The sequence below is a fragment of the Sebastes fasciatus genome, chromosome 22, assembly GCF_043250625.1.
Source record: "Sebastes fasciatus isolate fSebFas1 chromosome 22, fSebFas1.pri, whole genome shotgun sequence".
NCBI lineage: Eukaryota > Metazoa > Chordata > Actinopteri > Perciformes > Sebastidae > Sebastes > Sebastes fasciatus.
Genome location: NC_133816.1, coordinates 3,793,274 through 3,811,697, shown reverse-complemented (window position 1 = coordinate 3,811,697; position 18,424 = coordinate 3,793,274). Strand labels below are relative to the sequence as shown.

At 42.1% G+C, this 18,424-nt stretch overlaps 1 protein-coding gene across 10 annotated transcripts in view; it reads right to left on the bottom strand.

The window, feature by feature from the left end:
* Nucleotides 1–18,424, bottom strand: part of mark2b (MAP/microtubule affinity-regulating kinase 2b) — a 58,464-nt gene that overhangs the window by 3,682 nt on the left and 36,358 nt on the right. For 4 of the 10 annotated variants that reach the window (XM_074624401.1, XM_074624405.1, XM_074624410.1 and 1 more), the window contains 6 exons: nt 17,405–17,499; nt 13,566–13,715; nt 7,392–7,658; nt 5,178–5,204; nt 1,390–1,428; nt 552–661 (listed from right to left, as the gene is read on the bottom strand). In XM_074624401.1, coding sequence (XP_074480502.1) covers nt 552–661; nt 1,390–1,428; nt 5,178–5,204; nt 7,392–7,658; nt 13,566–13,715; nt 17,405–17,499 — 688 coding nt within the window. The remainder of the gene's footprint in view (nt 1–551; nt 662–1,389; nt 1,429–5,177; nt 5,205–7,391; nt 7,659–13,565; nt 13,716–17,404; nt 17,500–18,424) is intronic. The other 6 variants (XM_074624402.1, XM_074624406.1, XM_074624403.1 and 3 more) reach the window with 6 other exon arrangements.

Genomic DNA, 18,424 nt, shown 5'->3' with positions numbered 1-18,424 from the left:
CTCTCTCTCTCTCTCTTTTTTCCCCACTGTCTTTTTTTGTAATAAGTCAGGAAGCCCACAGCAGAGCCAAACTTTACATATGTGATCAAACAAAGAGAAATGCAGCGTGTTTATGGATGAAGCGGTACACAAGTTGAAGCCGTTGAAGCGGCGGCGCTGTGTGTGTGTTTCACCAATCAGCGACGGTCATCCCTGCAAACTCCACCCTGAACATTCCAGTACTTGCGGTTGAAACGCAACGAGTTCCTCAAAAGGTTCTTAGTTCGGTGGGAAAGTTCCTGCAGTGGAAACGAGGCTTAAAGGTAAAGAGTATTCCAGTCATTTAGTATTGCACTTCCATAAAGTTGTGGGACCCTAGAGAGCCGTAATAAAGAGCCTCATCTTGTGTCGCAAAAGAAACCACAGCAGCAACACTGAGGAAACTCTGTTGTCATAATGTAAGCTGGAGAAGATATCATTATTAGAGAGCTACCGAAAATCCTAGCAGTGACTGTTCCTCTTCTCCTACTGTTGACAACATCAGAACATGGTAATAAAAGCCAACAACGTACCAGTGTTACCAGATCCTGGTGAGGAGTTGTTCTCATCGTTGTTGGTAGAAGAGGAGAGGACACCGCCAGACGTCTTCTCCGACTTGTCCACTGTGCTGCTCAGCATAGACCTGGGTGAGGGATGGGAGGGTGGAAGAGAAGGAGACAGGTGGAGGAAGACAGAAAGAAAAGGGCAGATAAAGAGAGGAGGAGGAGAGGAAGAGGATGAGGAAGCAATAAGCAAAGAGAGAAAAAGAAGAAAAGTGTGAGAATTGAGAGAAACATTTAGACAAAAAAAGGAGGTGAGGAGGAAGAGGAGGAGGAGGAGGAGGAGGAGAAGGAGAAGGAGGAGGAAGAGGAGGAGGAGGAGGAGGAGGAGGAGGAGGAGGGATGATTGAGAGGAAGAGGGAGATGATGAGGTCGTGGAAATGAATGAAGACAAAAAGCAAAATTTCTTTTAAGTACCCCTGTGTGTGTTTGTGTGTGCACATCTCTCAGGTTACTAAAATATGTGTGTGTGTGACATGGTGAATTTTGAGTCTGCTTGCACACAAACACACATTTGGGTACTTGATTTCTGATTTCCCTTCACACGCACATGCAGGTCAACCTCCACACCGCCACTCTCACTCTCTGGGATGCTACCATTCACAGCTAATCTCCCATCCCCTGATTGGTCAAGCCGTTATCACCATCACCAACCAATTACATCCCAGCTCCCCCCCCCCTTCCCTCTCCCAGCCATTCACAACAAGCTCAGAGATCATCTAGTGACTGGCTCCAGTCTACTGATTGGCAGGCGGTTTTGGGAGTCTGGGGGGTTTTGGGGTTTTGTTTTCGGGGCTGCTCTGTATCTCACCTGCTCCCCTCATCCCGACCCTCTCCCTCATACGGACTCCTCGAGAAAAATCAACACAAGTTTAGTCTTTTTGAGGGCTAAGGGCAACAACTGGACTCTTAACACAGATAGTAAAATCAGCCGGCTGAACACGGTTGCGCTGCTCGCCATGCCTGCCTGAATGTTCCAATCCAACCACACCGAGCGTCCACGCCAAATATCTCATTTACACTCCGACGGTTCAAATTTAAAAACCAGAGCCACCTGATGGCTCCGCAGCCCACAATGCAGATCCCAATGCCAGTCCACTCTGAGTAACCGGCTCCTCGATGAGGAGACGTCATGAGTGTTCGGTGGGATGAAAAGATGAGGCAAGAAATGGATTGAGTTGTTTATGTGTAAAGTCCTTCCCTCAGTTCTTAGTAACTACTAGTTTCAATATTTTAAAGAGGACCTATCATGCTAATTTTCAGGTGCATACTTGTATTTTGGGTTTCTACGAGAACATGTTTACATGTTTTAATGTTCAAAAAGTGCTTTATTTTCTCATAGTAGCTGTGCTGCAGACCCTCTTTTCACCCTCTGTCTGAAACGCTCTGTTTGAGCTCCAGTCTGCTCTTATTGGTCAGCTGGCCCACTCTGTTGTGATTGGTCGACCAAACCAAACTCTTCGTACTCTGCTCCAGCTCTGCTCTAACTAGCTTTGTTTCAGGGCGTGCCAAACTAGCCACTAGGGAGGTATTATACAAATGTGTGACATCACTACGTTACAGAAGAAAAGGTGGGACTTTGAGCTTTGTAACTTTACAGACATTTTACAAGCACAAAAAACTATATAACACACTAAAGGAAAGAGAAAAGGCCCAAAGCATGATAGGTCCTCTTTAAATATAACTACAAATTGTTTGAAAATCTAGGTGTATATATATACAGTATATATATGTGTACATGGAGAAATACGGGTCCTAGAGTTAATATAGAAGAATGCTGTTTGTAATCCAGTGAGAAGGGAGTATCTGATTATGCTAACCTAACCTAACCTAACCTAACCACTAGTATCAGCATAATGTTTTATAATTTGAGGTATATTGTGTTATTTTTGGGAAAAGTAATTTAAAATATCAAATATTAGCAAGCTTTGCAACAGCTACACCTATTAGGTAATAAGTATAAATATTTAGCATCAACTAATCTCTAGGTAAGAAGTAGTGTGGTGCAACTTGTTTTATTTTAGTGATTCATAAAACTACACTAGCGTTATAACTAGGCTAAGTTGGAACGGGTAAAGACCAGAATAGAAATGGAACTAAATGGAACATTTGGACAAAATCTAGATCAAAATGTGGAATGGCTTGGAATGGATTCCTACAAAACCGAATGTTGGGAACAAAATGGAATATGGAACGTTTTAGAACAGAGTGGAATGGCATGGAATGGAATGGGTTCCTACAAAAATGGCATGTTGCGAACAAAATGTGAGATGGAACGTTTTGGACCAGGATGGAATGGTTTGGAACAGAACGGTCGGCACGGTGAGGGCGAGTCGTACGGCTAAAGGAGTTAGGTTAGGTTCGTTAATGATCCCAGCACTGCATTGAAACCTGTATTAGTAACATTGGACCTACACAGAGGCTGTTTAAAACTCCTACAATACACATATGTAACACACACACACACACACACACACACACACACATAAATATTCTCTCTCATACCAGCAAAAGACTGAAAACATAAACAAACAAACTGAACGGAGAAAAGCAGACAAAGCTAAACACATGCAGACAATGGAAGGAAAGTGACACAAACATCATGACATCATGACAAATTCAACAGTTTATGGTCTTAAATTCATTTTGTTGTGGGAAAAGACATCTTTTTTTTTGCCCCATTAAAAAAATAAAATATATATCACACCTTCTGCAACAGAAATATGGTTAAAATGTAGCACATGGGAAATGACAAGTGGAAAAAATGTACACAAGGATTTCTTAAATAATAGAGGTAAACAATGTCAAATTAAGCACGTTGTGCCATTTTGCATGCTCTGTATGATTAAGCTAAATATGAAGGGATGCAGAATGGCTCCTAGAGGAGGGGACATCAAGGGAAAACAAAGGACTGATAAGATGATTACTTGAACCTTAACTTTTACCGTCCACTACATGGAGTGTAAACACATTGAAGTAGAATCTATTCATACACTCAAAATATATATAAATATGGGGCAAATGTTTGAGGCAGATTTATTATTTCTAGCTCTCATATTTCAAATGTAATGATTCATGACTCCTTAAATAGGCCAAAGGCTTTGCTACTTGTAAAAAAAATGAAAGGTAGTTCATCATTACACTGTTCTAATAAAATAATGTTACAACTTGTAACCACCAGGTGGAGCAATGGTCCGGATTAAAAGGGAAATTGCTCTACCTGCTGGTAAAAAGCAGACAACACACTCGAAAAAGCAGGTGTGTGTGTGTGTGAGATAAATGTGGTTGTGAAATGTGTTCAGCATGTACATGTAGAAATGTTAAGATGTGTCACCATGTGTTGAGCATCTGCTCAGAGTGCAAATATATACATGGAGACAAGATGTGTGTGTGTTCATGTAAATGTTTGGGTGCAAATGTATGCATCAAGTGTCATCTGTGTGTGTGTGTGTGTGTGTGTGTGTGTGTGTGTGTGTGTGTGTGTGTGTGTGTATGTGTGTGTGTTCACAGCATAAAGGTCTTTTCCAGCCAGAGTAGGTCAAAGCCATCCAGTTCTGTTGCTGCTGCTGTTAGAGAGCCAGTGCCAGAGTGAGAACAGAGCGATGAAAGAAAGGAAGAGTGCAGCCTCCAGAAAAAGAGTGCAGCCTGAGAAAACACTGCAGCCCCGTCCCTCCCGGGTCCTTCTCCTCCTCCTCTCTGCCTCCGTCCACAACTACAGCCAGCGACTAATAATTACAAATGACTTCCCCTGTGGGAGTTGCACCGAAAAACCAGAAACGCAACTCTCTAATTTGAGTCTAGTGACTGAACCGATGAGAGCGGAGAGGTGAGATGGGTGGTAGTTTGGTGGAGGTGGGTGGCGTTAGCTGGGATAATGGTTAGCAACATTAAAAAGCAATCAGAGCCTACTTTTCTCTCTCATATGCTTACAGACATGAGGAAATTAGTATAGGACCTTGTTCAAGGGAGGGCATTTTACACCATTACCTCGCCAGTTTCTGCGATTTTGGAGAGTATGATCTCCATTAAGCTCAAAAGAAGCTGCATCTGAAGCTAAGAAAGGGAGCGGGTTAAGAGTAGAAAGAGAGTAGTTTGATCTATTGCACCATTAAGACTCGACCTAAATCTGGGACGCTACGGGGGGGATCTACGAGCTCACACACACACTCTACCTGGTAAATAAATGGAAAAAGGAGGGATGAGGAGGAGGTGGGTGGGTGGGAGTGACGATGGAGTGACGAAGAGGAAGTGTTGTTATTGTGCCGCATGATGATGGAGTGAGTGAGTTAAGTGAGTGGGTGGCTGGGTGGGTGAGGTGGACGTTAGTAATAATAATGATAAATAAATAAATAAATAAAAATGGGCCAAAACACGGCACGCAAAACCAGAAGGCTCAAAAAAAGGGGGCCAACCACAGAAAATAAAAGGAGGAGAAAAGATAAGGCTCAAGACACAAAAAGGAAGATCTCAACAGAAAGCTGCACGAAAACACCAAAAGAGGAGGAAATATATATATATATGTAAAAATATATATGAAGAAGAGAATAAACGTATATATATATCAAAGGGGTTATATTTAACGTTGGGGGTGTTGCCTACCTTCTCGGAAACCTGAACGACAGATTTCTACAAAACAAAAAGAGGGATAAAGAAAGAAAGAGAAACAAACGTATATATAAAAACGTATAGATTTATGACTTTCCTGTAAAAAGACAAAGCTGCCCTCTGAGGAGCAAACTTTCAAAGACAAACTGGCTCATTTTGGGATTGAAGCAGCAAGCACAACATTACATAACCCCAAAAAATAAACAACAAAAATCAGTGTTAACTGCCGTCGACTTTCAACCGGAATGTGTTTCAAGATTACTGCTGTGAATGTGTGAACAGACATTTTTTTTAAAACGCACACCAGAAACACCTCAGAGGGATTTAATGAGCTCTGTGGGAAAATTCCATTAAGAGACCCAGTTTGAACACAGTCACCCCCCCCCCCCCTCCTCCACACACAGAGCAGTCCTGGGTGATCCTGGAAAGAAGTGTTCGTGAGGTGAAAAGTTCAGATGTGATAATAATAAAAAAAAAAAAGGGAGAGAGAAAACCACCTCCTATACACACACAGAGACACATTTCAAATGAAAATGCACAGGTTAAGCAATCTTGAACACACATTGAGGAACTTAATCTCACACACATGCAAGTACACCGGAGACCAAGCAGGAAAATGCAGCGGTGAGGTTATATGATATGTTAATAAAACACATAGCTTTAGTGCATGTATATATAGGTGTGTGTGTGGTCAAACTGTACAAATGCAACACAATCTCTCTGTCTCCACCGCCTCAACTTCCTACCAGCACGCCAAGTTGTGTGTGTGTGTGTGTGTGTGTGTGTGTGTGTGTGTGTGTGTGTGTGTGTGTGTGTGTGTGTGTGTGTGTGCATGCATGTGTGTCAAGGTGTCCCCACTAGCGGTATTTATAGTTGAGGGGAAAGTGATATCTCCGGTGTAACCATGGATACTGTCGCCACGGAGCTACAGTATCTCTGAGTGGGAGGCCTAGAGAGTGGCCGTGCCTGTACCTCCGCCTCTTACACTCACACACACACCAGTTCTACACCGACACCCACGCATGCAGGCAAGACACGACATTTCTGTTGTGTTCAAGCTAAAAATCATCAAAAATACAAGCGTGTGCTCTCTCTTAGTCCCTTCCTCACACACATTTCAAACTGCTCGCAGCTTTTCAGCGTTTCGCTGCTCACTTGGCCCTTCCTCTTTCAGTCTCGTTCACCTTTAAACCCTCACTTCCTGTCACTTCCTCTCCTCCATATCTTCCATTCTGACGGCGGCCTCCGATTATAACATGCAGCCTCGCTGCTCCTTTTTTTAGTCTCCTCTGCGCTCTTTTGCTTTTCTCCCAGTCGGACTCAGCTGCACACACAGACCTCATCACCCTTCATACATGATTTAGATCTAGTCGTTTTTTTCTATGAATCTAGTAGAAACAGATGGACTTGGTGAGTAGAAATAGCAGTCGAGTTGTCACAAGACACTGGAGTCAAAGAGTTGGTAGGTTTTTCCTTCCCTTCCACTTTTATAACCACAATGTACTGTCTTCACCTCACTGTATTTACCAAGCACAGTTCAAAAAGCTACAAAGCGGACTCCACTTCCAGAGACAATTTAAAAAAAATCTAAATAAAAACAAGTTTAGCTTTGATTACAACCAGGTACCCAGAAGAGCAGTTTTAGTGCTGCAACCTGCAGTAGACGAAAACTAGGCCAGACGTGCAACCAAAACCAAAATTACTCCTCAGTCACCACTGCTCCAAACCAAATTATAGAGGAGACACAGCTGTTCCCTTCCTCTCCCTTTCTACTCCCAGCGGAGTTACAGATCAGCACAAGTTTAGTGATAGGGATGAGATGAGACCAGCCCCTTTAAAGAAATACTCTGAAAACCAGTGATGACATGGATGTACGGTACGCTGTTCCTGAGAGGAAATGAGCACATGAAATGACTTGTAACTCAAACCTAGTAATTTTCTCTTTAAAGCTGAAACCTCAATACTCAGAAAAAGCTTCAAACTGTACTTGTGCTGCAAAGTAGCAGGATAATAAATAGAACAGCTGCTACCACGACTGCTCTGTATTTACTAAACTACGAATTTTCTTCTTCTGCCACATATCCTCTCCTGTCCTATCTGTCTGGCTACTTCCTTTCTCGTCTCTCTGACACTAGAACCACAGAGTATAATCTGAATATTCACCCTTCCCATTTGCCCGTGCTCCTGCCTCTCTTTTCCGCCACTCACCTGCGTACAAACTTGGATGTGAACTTGCTGAAAATTCCCGTGGCGCCATGTGTCCTCCGGGCCTGGCTGTTGCCGTGTGACAGTGACGGGGACGCGGGCCCTCCGGGGTAGGCGGAGCCCTGCTGGTCCCGGGCGCCCCGCTGCTGGCCTGCGTGGAATGTGCTGCGGATGCCCACCCCTCGGGAGAAGTTGGTACGGTCCGACGCGGCAGCGCTGCTGATGTTGTGGGCAGATGGGGAGGCGCCGGGCGCCCGCTGAGCTGGGGCACTATAGAAGATGAGTGGGAGGAAAGAGGAGGGAAATGGAGTGGTAGAGAAAAAGGTGATACAGAGGAGGGGAGGGTGGAGAAGAAGAAAAGAGGTGCGAAAATATTGGGAGAGGGATTGGGAAGTGGTTGGGAGGTGTGATGAGAGAAGAGGCAGAGAAGAGGAGGTGCAAATGAAGAAGAAGTCAGGGTGACGGAGATTGGACAGGAGACAGGAGGAAGAAAAAGCAGGAAATAAAGGATGGAATGAAAAGGTAGAAGTAATAAAGAGGGGATGGGAGTGGAAGAGGAGGGATGTGGGAGAGGAACAAACAATTAGACGCTAATCACTTCCTTCTAATGTGCTACTTACCTCAGTGTAATGTCATACAAGTATCTATGTCTGCTCAACGTCTGCTCGCCCTGATGTTTCATATAATCCCTTAAGTCAGCCATGTCAATATTTAGGGCCACATTAGGTCACTGACACACACACACACACACACACACACACACACACACAGAGACAGAGACAGAGACAGTTAATCCTCTTTTCTTTGACCGCAGGGCAAAGCATCACAAACCTCGAGCTCTCCCTCCCTCTTGCACACAAATACACACACAGACACAGACAAAGACACACTTGCACACTGCACCTATTCACTGAGCTAAAAGCTTGCATTTGCTTTGTAAGCATGTGTTCATCTTCCATGCCAGCGTGTGGCAGCGGTACACCTGCAGCAGACGGCAAACACAGCAAACAGAAAATGGCAAAAGCACACAGACTGAAAGACAAAACAGGCAAATACAGAGAGTAGAACATACAGAAAGAGTGAATACAAATAAGACCATCCACTGTAGAAGGCTGCAATGGGACTGGGATATACCACATAACACACATGTTGCAGGTGCAGGATATGGTTACGCTAATGTGGGTCGTCAACATCATCACCCCGTGACAAAATTCCATATTTGAAAATACGAGAGGGTGTAATTACTAAATGCTTTGCCCACCATTAAAGGGTAACTTTGGTATTTGTCAACCTGGATTTCTCATGTTGTTGTGTCTACGTGACTGATGGGGACAACAATTTTTGAAATTGGTCCAGTATTGAGAGAGAACGCTGCAGCCGCCAGCCGCTAAACAGGCTGTAGTATAATCGCTTGGCACCGTTAATGTACGTTCGCTGAAGTGCTCGTCTTTGCCGAAGACAGGCTCAGATTGTTATTATAAGTGTCTGACAACATTATGGAAACGACCCTGCAGAGAAATAAAACATTTTTCTTTACCTTTACTTGATCCGGTCTGTTTGTTATTGTGTCTAACCAAGTCTCCTTGTCTTGGTCTTGTCTGCCGAAAGACAACAGTGGAAACATGAGTGAGAGTTGGAGAGAGGAGTGCCGGGAAGAGTTTGTTGTGTTGGAGTACAGAACGCGTAGCTTAGTGTTATCTAAAAAGATTTTCAATGTCATGGCTAACTATTGAAATGATTTCAACAACGTGGATGAGGCCTAACCTCTTGCGGCAGACAAGACCGAGACAACGAGACTTGATTAGACACAATAACAAACAAACCGGATCAAGCTAAGGTAAAGAAAAAGGTTTGATTTCTCTGTAGGGTCCTTCTCCATAATGTTGTCAGACACGTATGATAATAATAATCTGAGCCAGTCAGTTGGAAAAACAAGCACTTTAGTGGACGTAAACTAACGGTGCCAGAATCGCCCGGTCTCAGCTGCCGACTACAGCGCCGTCGCTCAGTACTGGACCAATTTCAAAAATGGTTGTCCCTATTACTCACTTAGACACAAAAACATGAGAAAATAGGGTCCATGACATGTTGAAAAATGTTAAAGTTACCCTTTAAATCCAGTGACCAGTTTATTTTATATCTCTCACATGTCCAATTCTAATTCCCTCTCTCTCTCTCTTTTTAGACTTCACATTTAGTTGGTAACAGATTTTTTTAACTCCATCTGATCTGCAAAGAGACATGCCATCACTGCCAATCTGCAGTCTGACATTACAGCATCTGGTCTGTATCCATTGCTACATGAAACATCAGCTATCAAGAAAGAGGGACACAATCCAAAATCTTGTAGTTCCCACATCTTTCAAAAATAGGGCAGCTGAATAGCTGCGTTGTGAGTTTTTATGGACTACGTGTGTTTTGTTTTTTGGGGTCGATAGATGAATGGTGTATCTGCTGGAGCAAGCGGTGATGGTCAAAAATCATCTGAGGGGTTGAGAAATCAGTCCCATGCAGACCTCTTATACACTCAACACTATACAGAAACATAAAGAGGCTTCTCAGTTACAGTCTAACGGTGTGATGGACAGCTTCAACACATCCTTTAATTTGATGTGGATGTGTTCAAGTTGTGCACCAAGGTACGAAATACACACAGAAACGATCTATGGATAAAGGTGCGAGGAAAGAAAGGCTGGATCAGGCAAGTTAGTGGGGATCAGTGTGACGTATTATAGTCATGTTGATTGGGAAGGACTACATAACCAAAGAGGAAAATAGCTGTTCATATTTTCCTATTTCTTTCAACATATGGAAGTTTTTCATTGTCACTTAAGGGAAAGAGTAGTGACGGACTGTAAAGAAGGAGTGTTATAAGGCGGTGTGGCATGAGGTGTATGCAGGCTGATGTGTCTTCATGGTGCAGCTGGATCATTTTCATGCTAGGCATACTTGATTTGCGTATAGTAGACCGCACCTCTACGTTATACAAATGTGGAGCTGCCAGTGTGCAGCGTCGCTTGCTTCATCACTGTACACCATGAACACTCAGGTTGTTAAAAAATAATGCAAATTCATGAGAATGGTGTTTGAAACGTTCTTCAGAAGGGTAATCGGGGATAAAAACAGGAATGGGTGGGACTTCAGGGCACAGACTATGTTCTGAGAAAAAGGTGCCTATGCCTCATTTTAAGGGAACAGTCTATGTGTTGGAGCGGGTACCTTCTCTCCAGCGTTCCCAACCAGGTTCTGAACAGCCCAAGCTCACTGCTGAACGACGCATGCAACAGAACAAGACTTCAACATGGAGCAGACAAAACCACGTACAGCCAGAGGGCCACCTTGACATTTGCTCTGCAGGAATTTTAGCCTGACATTTGTTTTCGCTAGACAACTGTCACAGAAAGGGTGGGGGTCTCTGAGGTCTCGACTGACACTTGCACAGACAGACAGCCATTTAAAGTAGCTGAGGAACACGTTCAAAGACCGTCCACCGTATAATGTGACACGTGGGACGGCAAAAAGTGGACTAAAACTCAAAAATATCAAAGTAGCCCTTGAAACAGACGCTATCAAGCAGGCGAGCTAAACAAAGCAACACACACACACACACACAAGCCAAGCACACAGACAGCAAATACACACAGATGACCAACAAGACACAGTCAGGTCAGTACTCCGTGTCTTTCATTCAACAAGCCACGCCACGTTATAGTTAACGCCTAATAGGTGAAGACGGGGTTTTCCCAGGCAACTTCCTAACTGAGGTGGGTTTACACAGCAGATTGAGGCTGGAGGAGACGACACTAAACAACCTTTGAAACTTTTAAGCCAGGGAAAATCCTTTTGTCCACAAACACAACATGAATATTAAATATTATTAAAATATATATATACATGCAATAGATTATACATTTTCACAGAAACATGCATCAATACAACTATTACATGTACATTTTGTCTGGTTCTCCCCAGAGCACCTTTTAAAAAAAAATATCTTTCTCTTTTTTTTGGGATATCTTTATGATTGTGATTATTGATTAAACTGTAATTACTGTTGACTATCCATCTACGTAGATGGAGAATATCTTTGTCTGTCAAGTCTGTTTACATTGTGCCCCTGATGGCCTGGTGGCTTCGAGGCTAAAGGGGTATTTCTGGATATATCTCCAAAGTCTTTTCTTTCCTTTAATGATTAAATGTAAACAGAAATGAGGTTATACTTTGAAGACCGCCTCACAACCAAGCTCATATAAAGGGCTGGCCTGCACACATAGTTTATTATCTATTGAGACCGCTGCGTGTGGAAACCTGATCCCTGCTGCTCCATAAATGTTTCTGAATGTGTCTGTGTATTTCCTGTCCGGAAACCAAACAAGTAAAACAGAAACGTCTCCCGTCTGTCGGGAGGTACAGTACGGTGAAAAACCTGCTCGTCTTGTTCTCGAGCTCCGACTGCTCGGTTACGGTCCGCTGGGTGGTGAGAGAGTGACTGATTGGCCAAAATATGTCAACATCTTCCACACTGAGTTTAGCTTGCACAGCTTTCTGAGCTCCACAATCTACTTCCTGGCTGTTGCTAAGTAACTGGTGAGTCTATGATGGCTGGTCTTAGAAATGCTGGACGTCTCACTATGGTGATGCTGTAGTGGGAAATATATAAATATATATAGGTAGATACTCAGAACAGCATTTCAAGACATTTAACAAACTATTTCTTGCTTTCAGATAAAGAAGTGTCATGTAGTCTCTTTGCTGCTACACTAATGATAAATACTTCCTGGTTCTGGGTATCCATGAGGGGGAACAAATATAACCGTGAAGGAGTTTTACACTAAATTTAAACTGCATATGTTTCCAAGACTGTACACATGGTACCCATCAATAAAAAAAGGAAGGAATATAAGTGTACAATTTTTATAGGTCAGACTTCTTGTCTTGTTTTGGGTTCAACAATATTCCATTTCGGAAACTTCTTGATCTCTTTCTTGAGTCGTATTTTTACTTTGTCAGTGCATTTTTCGGTAACACTTCATTTTACAGGTCCACAAATTTCATGGTAATTAGGTGATCTTTTGCCAGTAACCTATATGAAATTTCTTTGCAATTACTGCCAAATAACCCCAATATTTACCTCAAAATGTATCAAAAATTACTTTATTTTTTAATAAACATTATTTAATAATTATATTCCGCTTTTTCCCAATAGCTGATAATTGATTTAATACATTTAATAAAATAATTGAATTTATTTGCAAATAACTTATTTGAAATTTCTTTAATAAGCTCCATGAATCATGACATTAGCTACCAGGTTACATTGATGTAGATGATAAGTAACACAATGGTGAGATTTGAGCGTGATCAGAAGAGACTTCTATTAGTTTTGGTTTTTGAAGAGCAGCCGCTTCTCAAGCCTAAGGGCCCTATTTTAACCATTAGATGCTATTTTAGCATATAATTATTTAATAATGTTTATAACAAAGTCATTTTCGATAAACTTTGAGGTAAATATTGGGGTAATTTGGCAGAAATTCCAAAGAAATGTCAAATAGATTACTATTATAGGTCTGCAAACATGACATTTGCAGACCTGTAAAAGGAAGTGTTACCGACTTTTCTTAATATCTAAATTAAGTACCGTAGAAGGTCATTATAGTTGATTAAAAGGCAAATTTAAACCAAAAAGGTATAAAGTATCTGAGAATAAATGCCATAAAGAAACTGTTAAAGCTAGGGAAGTGTGTTATGTTTGCTCATGTGAATGTGAGTCTGAGGTGGCTGTTGGCAAGCAGAGCAGTTTGTGTTAAATAAAAGAGCTTCTCTTTAGGGAGGAAAATCCAACTCTTTGATCGATTTCATGATTTTGAGGAGGGAAAATATTGGCAACGAGGTCACTGCTGTGTGCCAGGATGTGTCACTGTGTAAAAATGAATAAAAAGGTAATCAAAGAGTTGTTGGTACTGTCCCTTTAATCTAGCAGTGGTGGAAGGTTTCAGAGCCAACAAATCATTTTATCCTTTCTTCCTCTCTCCTTTTTGTCCGTCGAGTTGTTGCGGGAAGGAGGATGATCTGTGCTGAGTAAAGTGGTACGTGCTGAAAGGCTGAGGGAGATGTGAGCATGTGTGTGTGTGTGTGTGTGTGTGTGTGTGAGAATGAGTGAGTGAGTGAGAGACTTGCCTGGGCCGTGGTGCGTGCAGGTCAGAGGGGCATGGATGATTGGAGGAGGACAGGGACTTGTTGTGGCGGGGACGCGAGGAGGAGGAGGAGGAGGAGGAGAGGACGGCAGCAGCCGAGGCGGTGGAGGCGCGGGAGCCCGGAGTGTTTAGGCTGGGAGGAGGGGGGAGGAACAGGAGGAGTGCCCCGCCCAACGCACACACACACACACATATACATACATATGCAGACACACCCGCAAACGTGACAGACACGCAGGACAAACGCACCAACGAGTCACACAATCAAACATACACACGAGTATGACACATTCAGACATTCACACACCGGGCGGGGTTTGTGTGTGGGCGGGCAGGGAGGTGAGGTGGAGCATGGTTAGAAGCAGCACTTATCAAACACAGTAAGGGAGGGAGGGGGGGAGGGTGGAGGGAAGAGCAGAGGAAGTAGAGACAAAAAGAGACGGAAAACACGGAGCAAAAGGACATGAACAAAGAGGAGAAGTTGGTCTTTTTGCTGCTTCATCGTTTCAAATAAGCAATCACGAACCACAATCAAAGGCTGACTGTGTTTTCATTTAAAATCTACTTCACATAAAAGGCAGAGCACAAAAGACCAACTTTAAGACACACTTTTCTATTGGCTAGGAAGACTGAAAACACACTCAAGACAAGTTCTGTGGACAAAGTCAGGTTACCAATATTACAGAGATGCGTTAAGCAACTCAAGTCACCTCGTAAAGACTGAAGACACCCCATTCACTGGTCCTCCCCAGCAGGTCTAAATATACTATCAACACAGTTTGAGGTGCTTGGGTAGGCCTAAGTCAAATTAACTCCAACCACATCTTTCTTACAAATCCCTTCAGCGTTTAAATATCTCTTTGTTTTGTTATCTAATTTCAAATCCTTGCTGCTTTTTTCAATTACTTTTTTTTTTTGTATATTTCATCTTTTGTGAAGCACATTGCATCGTACGGTTTTGTAAGAATTGTGCTACCTAAAAACAAAGTTTTGTTATATATAGTATGTAATATAAAGTATTATTATTTCAGACATGAGAGCTGAAACAATCAGCTGATTCATTGCTAAACAAACTATTAATGAGCATCAACTTAGATAATACATTCTTTGTCTCCCTTAAAACTCCACTGATTCCAGCTTCTCCAGTGTGAATAGTTGCTTGTTTTCTGAGTCTCGCGTGATATTAAATTTAATATCGTTGAGATTTGGACTGCTGGTCGGACAAAATAAGCAAGATTAATCTGCACATTAATCAATCATAAAAGTAATCGTTAGTTACAAACCTATGAGGCCGTTAAAATCTGTATTAAAAACAATTAGCTTATGCCCTTCCTCTGGTGATAATGGGCATGTAAGGTGTTGAGTTTCTCCATGAAGTCAAGTAGTTCACTGTCTTGTTATGAGATAATCACTCTGACCTCTGACCTTACAGTTTTATGGATTTGACCTGTCTCGTGACTTCTTCTGCCTGTCAAGTCCCTGACTTTCCCTCTCCAATCCTTCCTCTCCTTTTCTCCTGCAAACAATCTAAACTATATCTGTAACAAAGAATAGTTCATTGAATTAATTAGGCAAAAGACCACTGGCTATTTCCTGAACCCTCTCTTAATCGGCAAGGTTGCTACGGGCTACAAAGCTCTAACTTGACTTTATCCACAGAGGGAAACAAACACAGTAAGAGACAGGGGAGAGTGGTACCAGAGGGAGAGAGATAGATGAAGGGAGAGCAGAGGATTGAGCAATGAGAGAGAGAGAGAGAGAGAGAGAGAGAGAGGGACATTTATAGGAGGTCAACCAAACAGCTGCTAATTACACAGAAAACAAACACATAGCCGAGAGAAAAGCACTGTTTCTGACAGATTAGTACGGCTGGTGATGGAAAAATAACGGCATTCACTGGACAGCGTGTGGCAAGAGTTTGAGCATGTGTGACATGTATGTTTAAGCTTGTGTGTGTCAATAGTTTGTACGTGTACTGCCTCTGTGTGTGTAGATATTTTTGTGTACGTCTAAGCCTATTAAGAGGCAAGTACAGGGACCATATAGTGCCACTAAGAGTTAATATTCCATCACAAGTCGTCCTAATCTCCTTAGAGAGAGAGGGGAGAAAAAGAAAGAGAAGATTAATATAAAGACAAGAAGGAAAAAAGAAAGCTGGAAAAAAAAAAGGAGGTGCCAAGAAAATGTGAGTGACTTAAGATCCAGCGGGACAAGAGCTCAGACGCAGATAAAAGAACACCAGACGAAGGAAATTAGAAAAGGACAGAAAGGGGTAAAAAGGAAATTTGGGGAAGGGGAGGGTTTAACAAGTATAAAAGCCCACACTTCAAAGCATTAATGATGATCAAATAAACTTTCAAATCAAAGCAGATGACAACCACTAAGTTAGCAGAGCCTACCATGGATAATAGACCCACAGGGCTAAAAAAAACAAAAACAATGCTGTCTCAAATGACCACATCGTCACTAAGTAGTGCTTAGACTGAAAGTTGATGACATTTCTCTAAACTTATCAGATTTATCGGCCTGAACGTAGACTCAAATTAATATTTTTTATTATGTTGTAGGTAGGGCACCATCTTGGGAATGAGGGGGTCATTTGAGACTGAGTCATGAACAGGTAACAAAGCAGTAATGACAATGAACACTGCGTCGTAGGAGGGATTATGGTTTGGCTTAATGTTTAATGCTCATGAAAAAGCACACAAAGCATATGGCCGGTTAAGCATGAGTGATGTGTGAGTGGTTGTGTGTGTGTGTGTGTGGACGCGTATATTCGACAGCAGAGGCTCACAATCCCGGGCGACAAACGCGACGACTTCAACCGACGGCTAAAATGACCGCGTGGAGGTGTGTTTTCATGGCCTCGAAATGAAGATTAGAAAGTCCACAATCAGGCAACTCTAAAAACGGACACAACGTTTGTTTGGTCCATATTGGAGTCGTGGTTGAGGAAGAAAGGAGAGTTGGAAGGATGAAATGAGAACGGGGAAAAGGGAGGGAATATCACACCTTGCAATATCCCAATGAAAGACTAGTGAAAAACAGGGAGCTTGATTTATGGTTAAACCAATAGTAGACTGTCATTTAATTTAATTTTCTCAAACAAACAAAAAACAGTAATCCTGCTTTTCGTTTTTCATTACTATAAGATTATTGCCTTTTTGACCTTCTGTTGAGTTTTGCACCTGCTAAACCTCTAACCTCTATCCCTGATTGGACTTTGATTAAAAACTTTGATTAAATTACAAGTTGTGAGAAGTCAAAGTTAATTAAAAAAGAATATGTTATCAAAGGAAAAGAACAGAAAGAAGGATAAGAGTTTAAAGAACAAATGAGGTTTCCGTGTGTCAGCATATGTGTATGTGAAAGCGGGGTGTGCGTGTCCATCGAACCCTGCCTCTGCTCTGACTGGCAGGCCTCCATCAGCCCATCACGGGTAATCTGTAATCTACTGGAGGTTTGGCCTAAATTCCCAACGGAGCCTGATTTCCTTGTCCGGGAGGGCTCACCCCACCCCGGGGTAAAGCTGTGGGCCTTCCCTGAGCCAGCTGGCAGAGCTCTGGAGAGCACCAGCCAAGGTCTGGGATTCAGTCACTGAGACAGCTGTGGGACTGCTTCATTCACAAACCATGGTGAGAGTGTGTTTATATTATGTGTGTGTGTGTGTTTTAGTGAGGAAGCAGGGCTGCCTCACTGCAACTACTTGAGTTGCCGGTGACGACAGAGAAAGGACGATTGTGTGTAACTTTACTTGCCCGTGTCTTTTTGAAAAAAATTTTTTTTTACATTGTACGTGTATATAAATAAGTGTGTGTCTACCTGTCCTTGCCGTTCTGGATGCCCTGGCCCAGCGTGGCCCTCTCAGTCAGAGGAGAGTTCCGACTGCGACCGGTACCGGTGGACAGGATGCTATTCTGAAAGGAGAGAGGAACAAAATATGAAGAAAGTTAGAAATATAGAAATGTAAGTGAATAAGATTGAGGACAGCGTTAAAGACGGTGGTCGGAGGATGGAGAAATGGCGTTAAAAGTGACCAATTATTAATGGAACAACCTCGAGCAAGCTCCCCGATCAGCAGGGACGGGTGACTTTAATTGCCTAACATTAATTAATATCTTCACTTAAGATTATTAGGAAACACTTCATTTTACAGGTCTGCAAATTTCATGGTAATTAGGTGATAATTATCAAGTAACCTATTTGAAATTTCTTTGGAATTACTGCCAAATTAGCCCAATATTTACCTCAAAATTGATTGAAAATTACTTTATTATAAACGTTATTTAATAATTACATTCCGCTATTTCCAAATAGCTGGTAATTTATTTAATACATTTCCAGGAAAAGAATACAAAGTTAATTGATATGTTTTATTTCCATGTCCGCTGATAATTAGATAATAATTATCAAATCATTTAAAAAAACTCCCTGAATCATGACAACAGCTTCCAGGTTATACAAGTCACACAATGGTGAGATTTGTGCCTGATCAAAAGTGTCTTCTATTAGTTTTGGTTTCCAACTCCGATGAAGAGCAGCCGCTTCTCAAGCCTAAGGGCCCTATTTTAACCATTAGATGCTATTTCAGCATATAATTATTAAATAATGTTTATAATAGTCATTTTCGATACATTTTGAGGTAAATATTGGGGTAATTTGGCAGTACTTCTAAAGAAATTTCAAATAGGTTACTTGCTAATTATTAACTACGTACCATGAACTTTGCGGACCTGTAAAATGAAGTGTTACCGATTATTTCCTGTTACAAAGTCAGTTTTCTGCAGCTTTTCAAAATGAACTGCACAATCATACAATTACAAAACCATTTCATGTTCACCT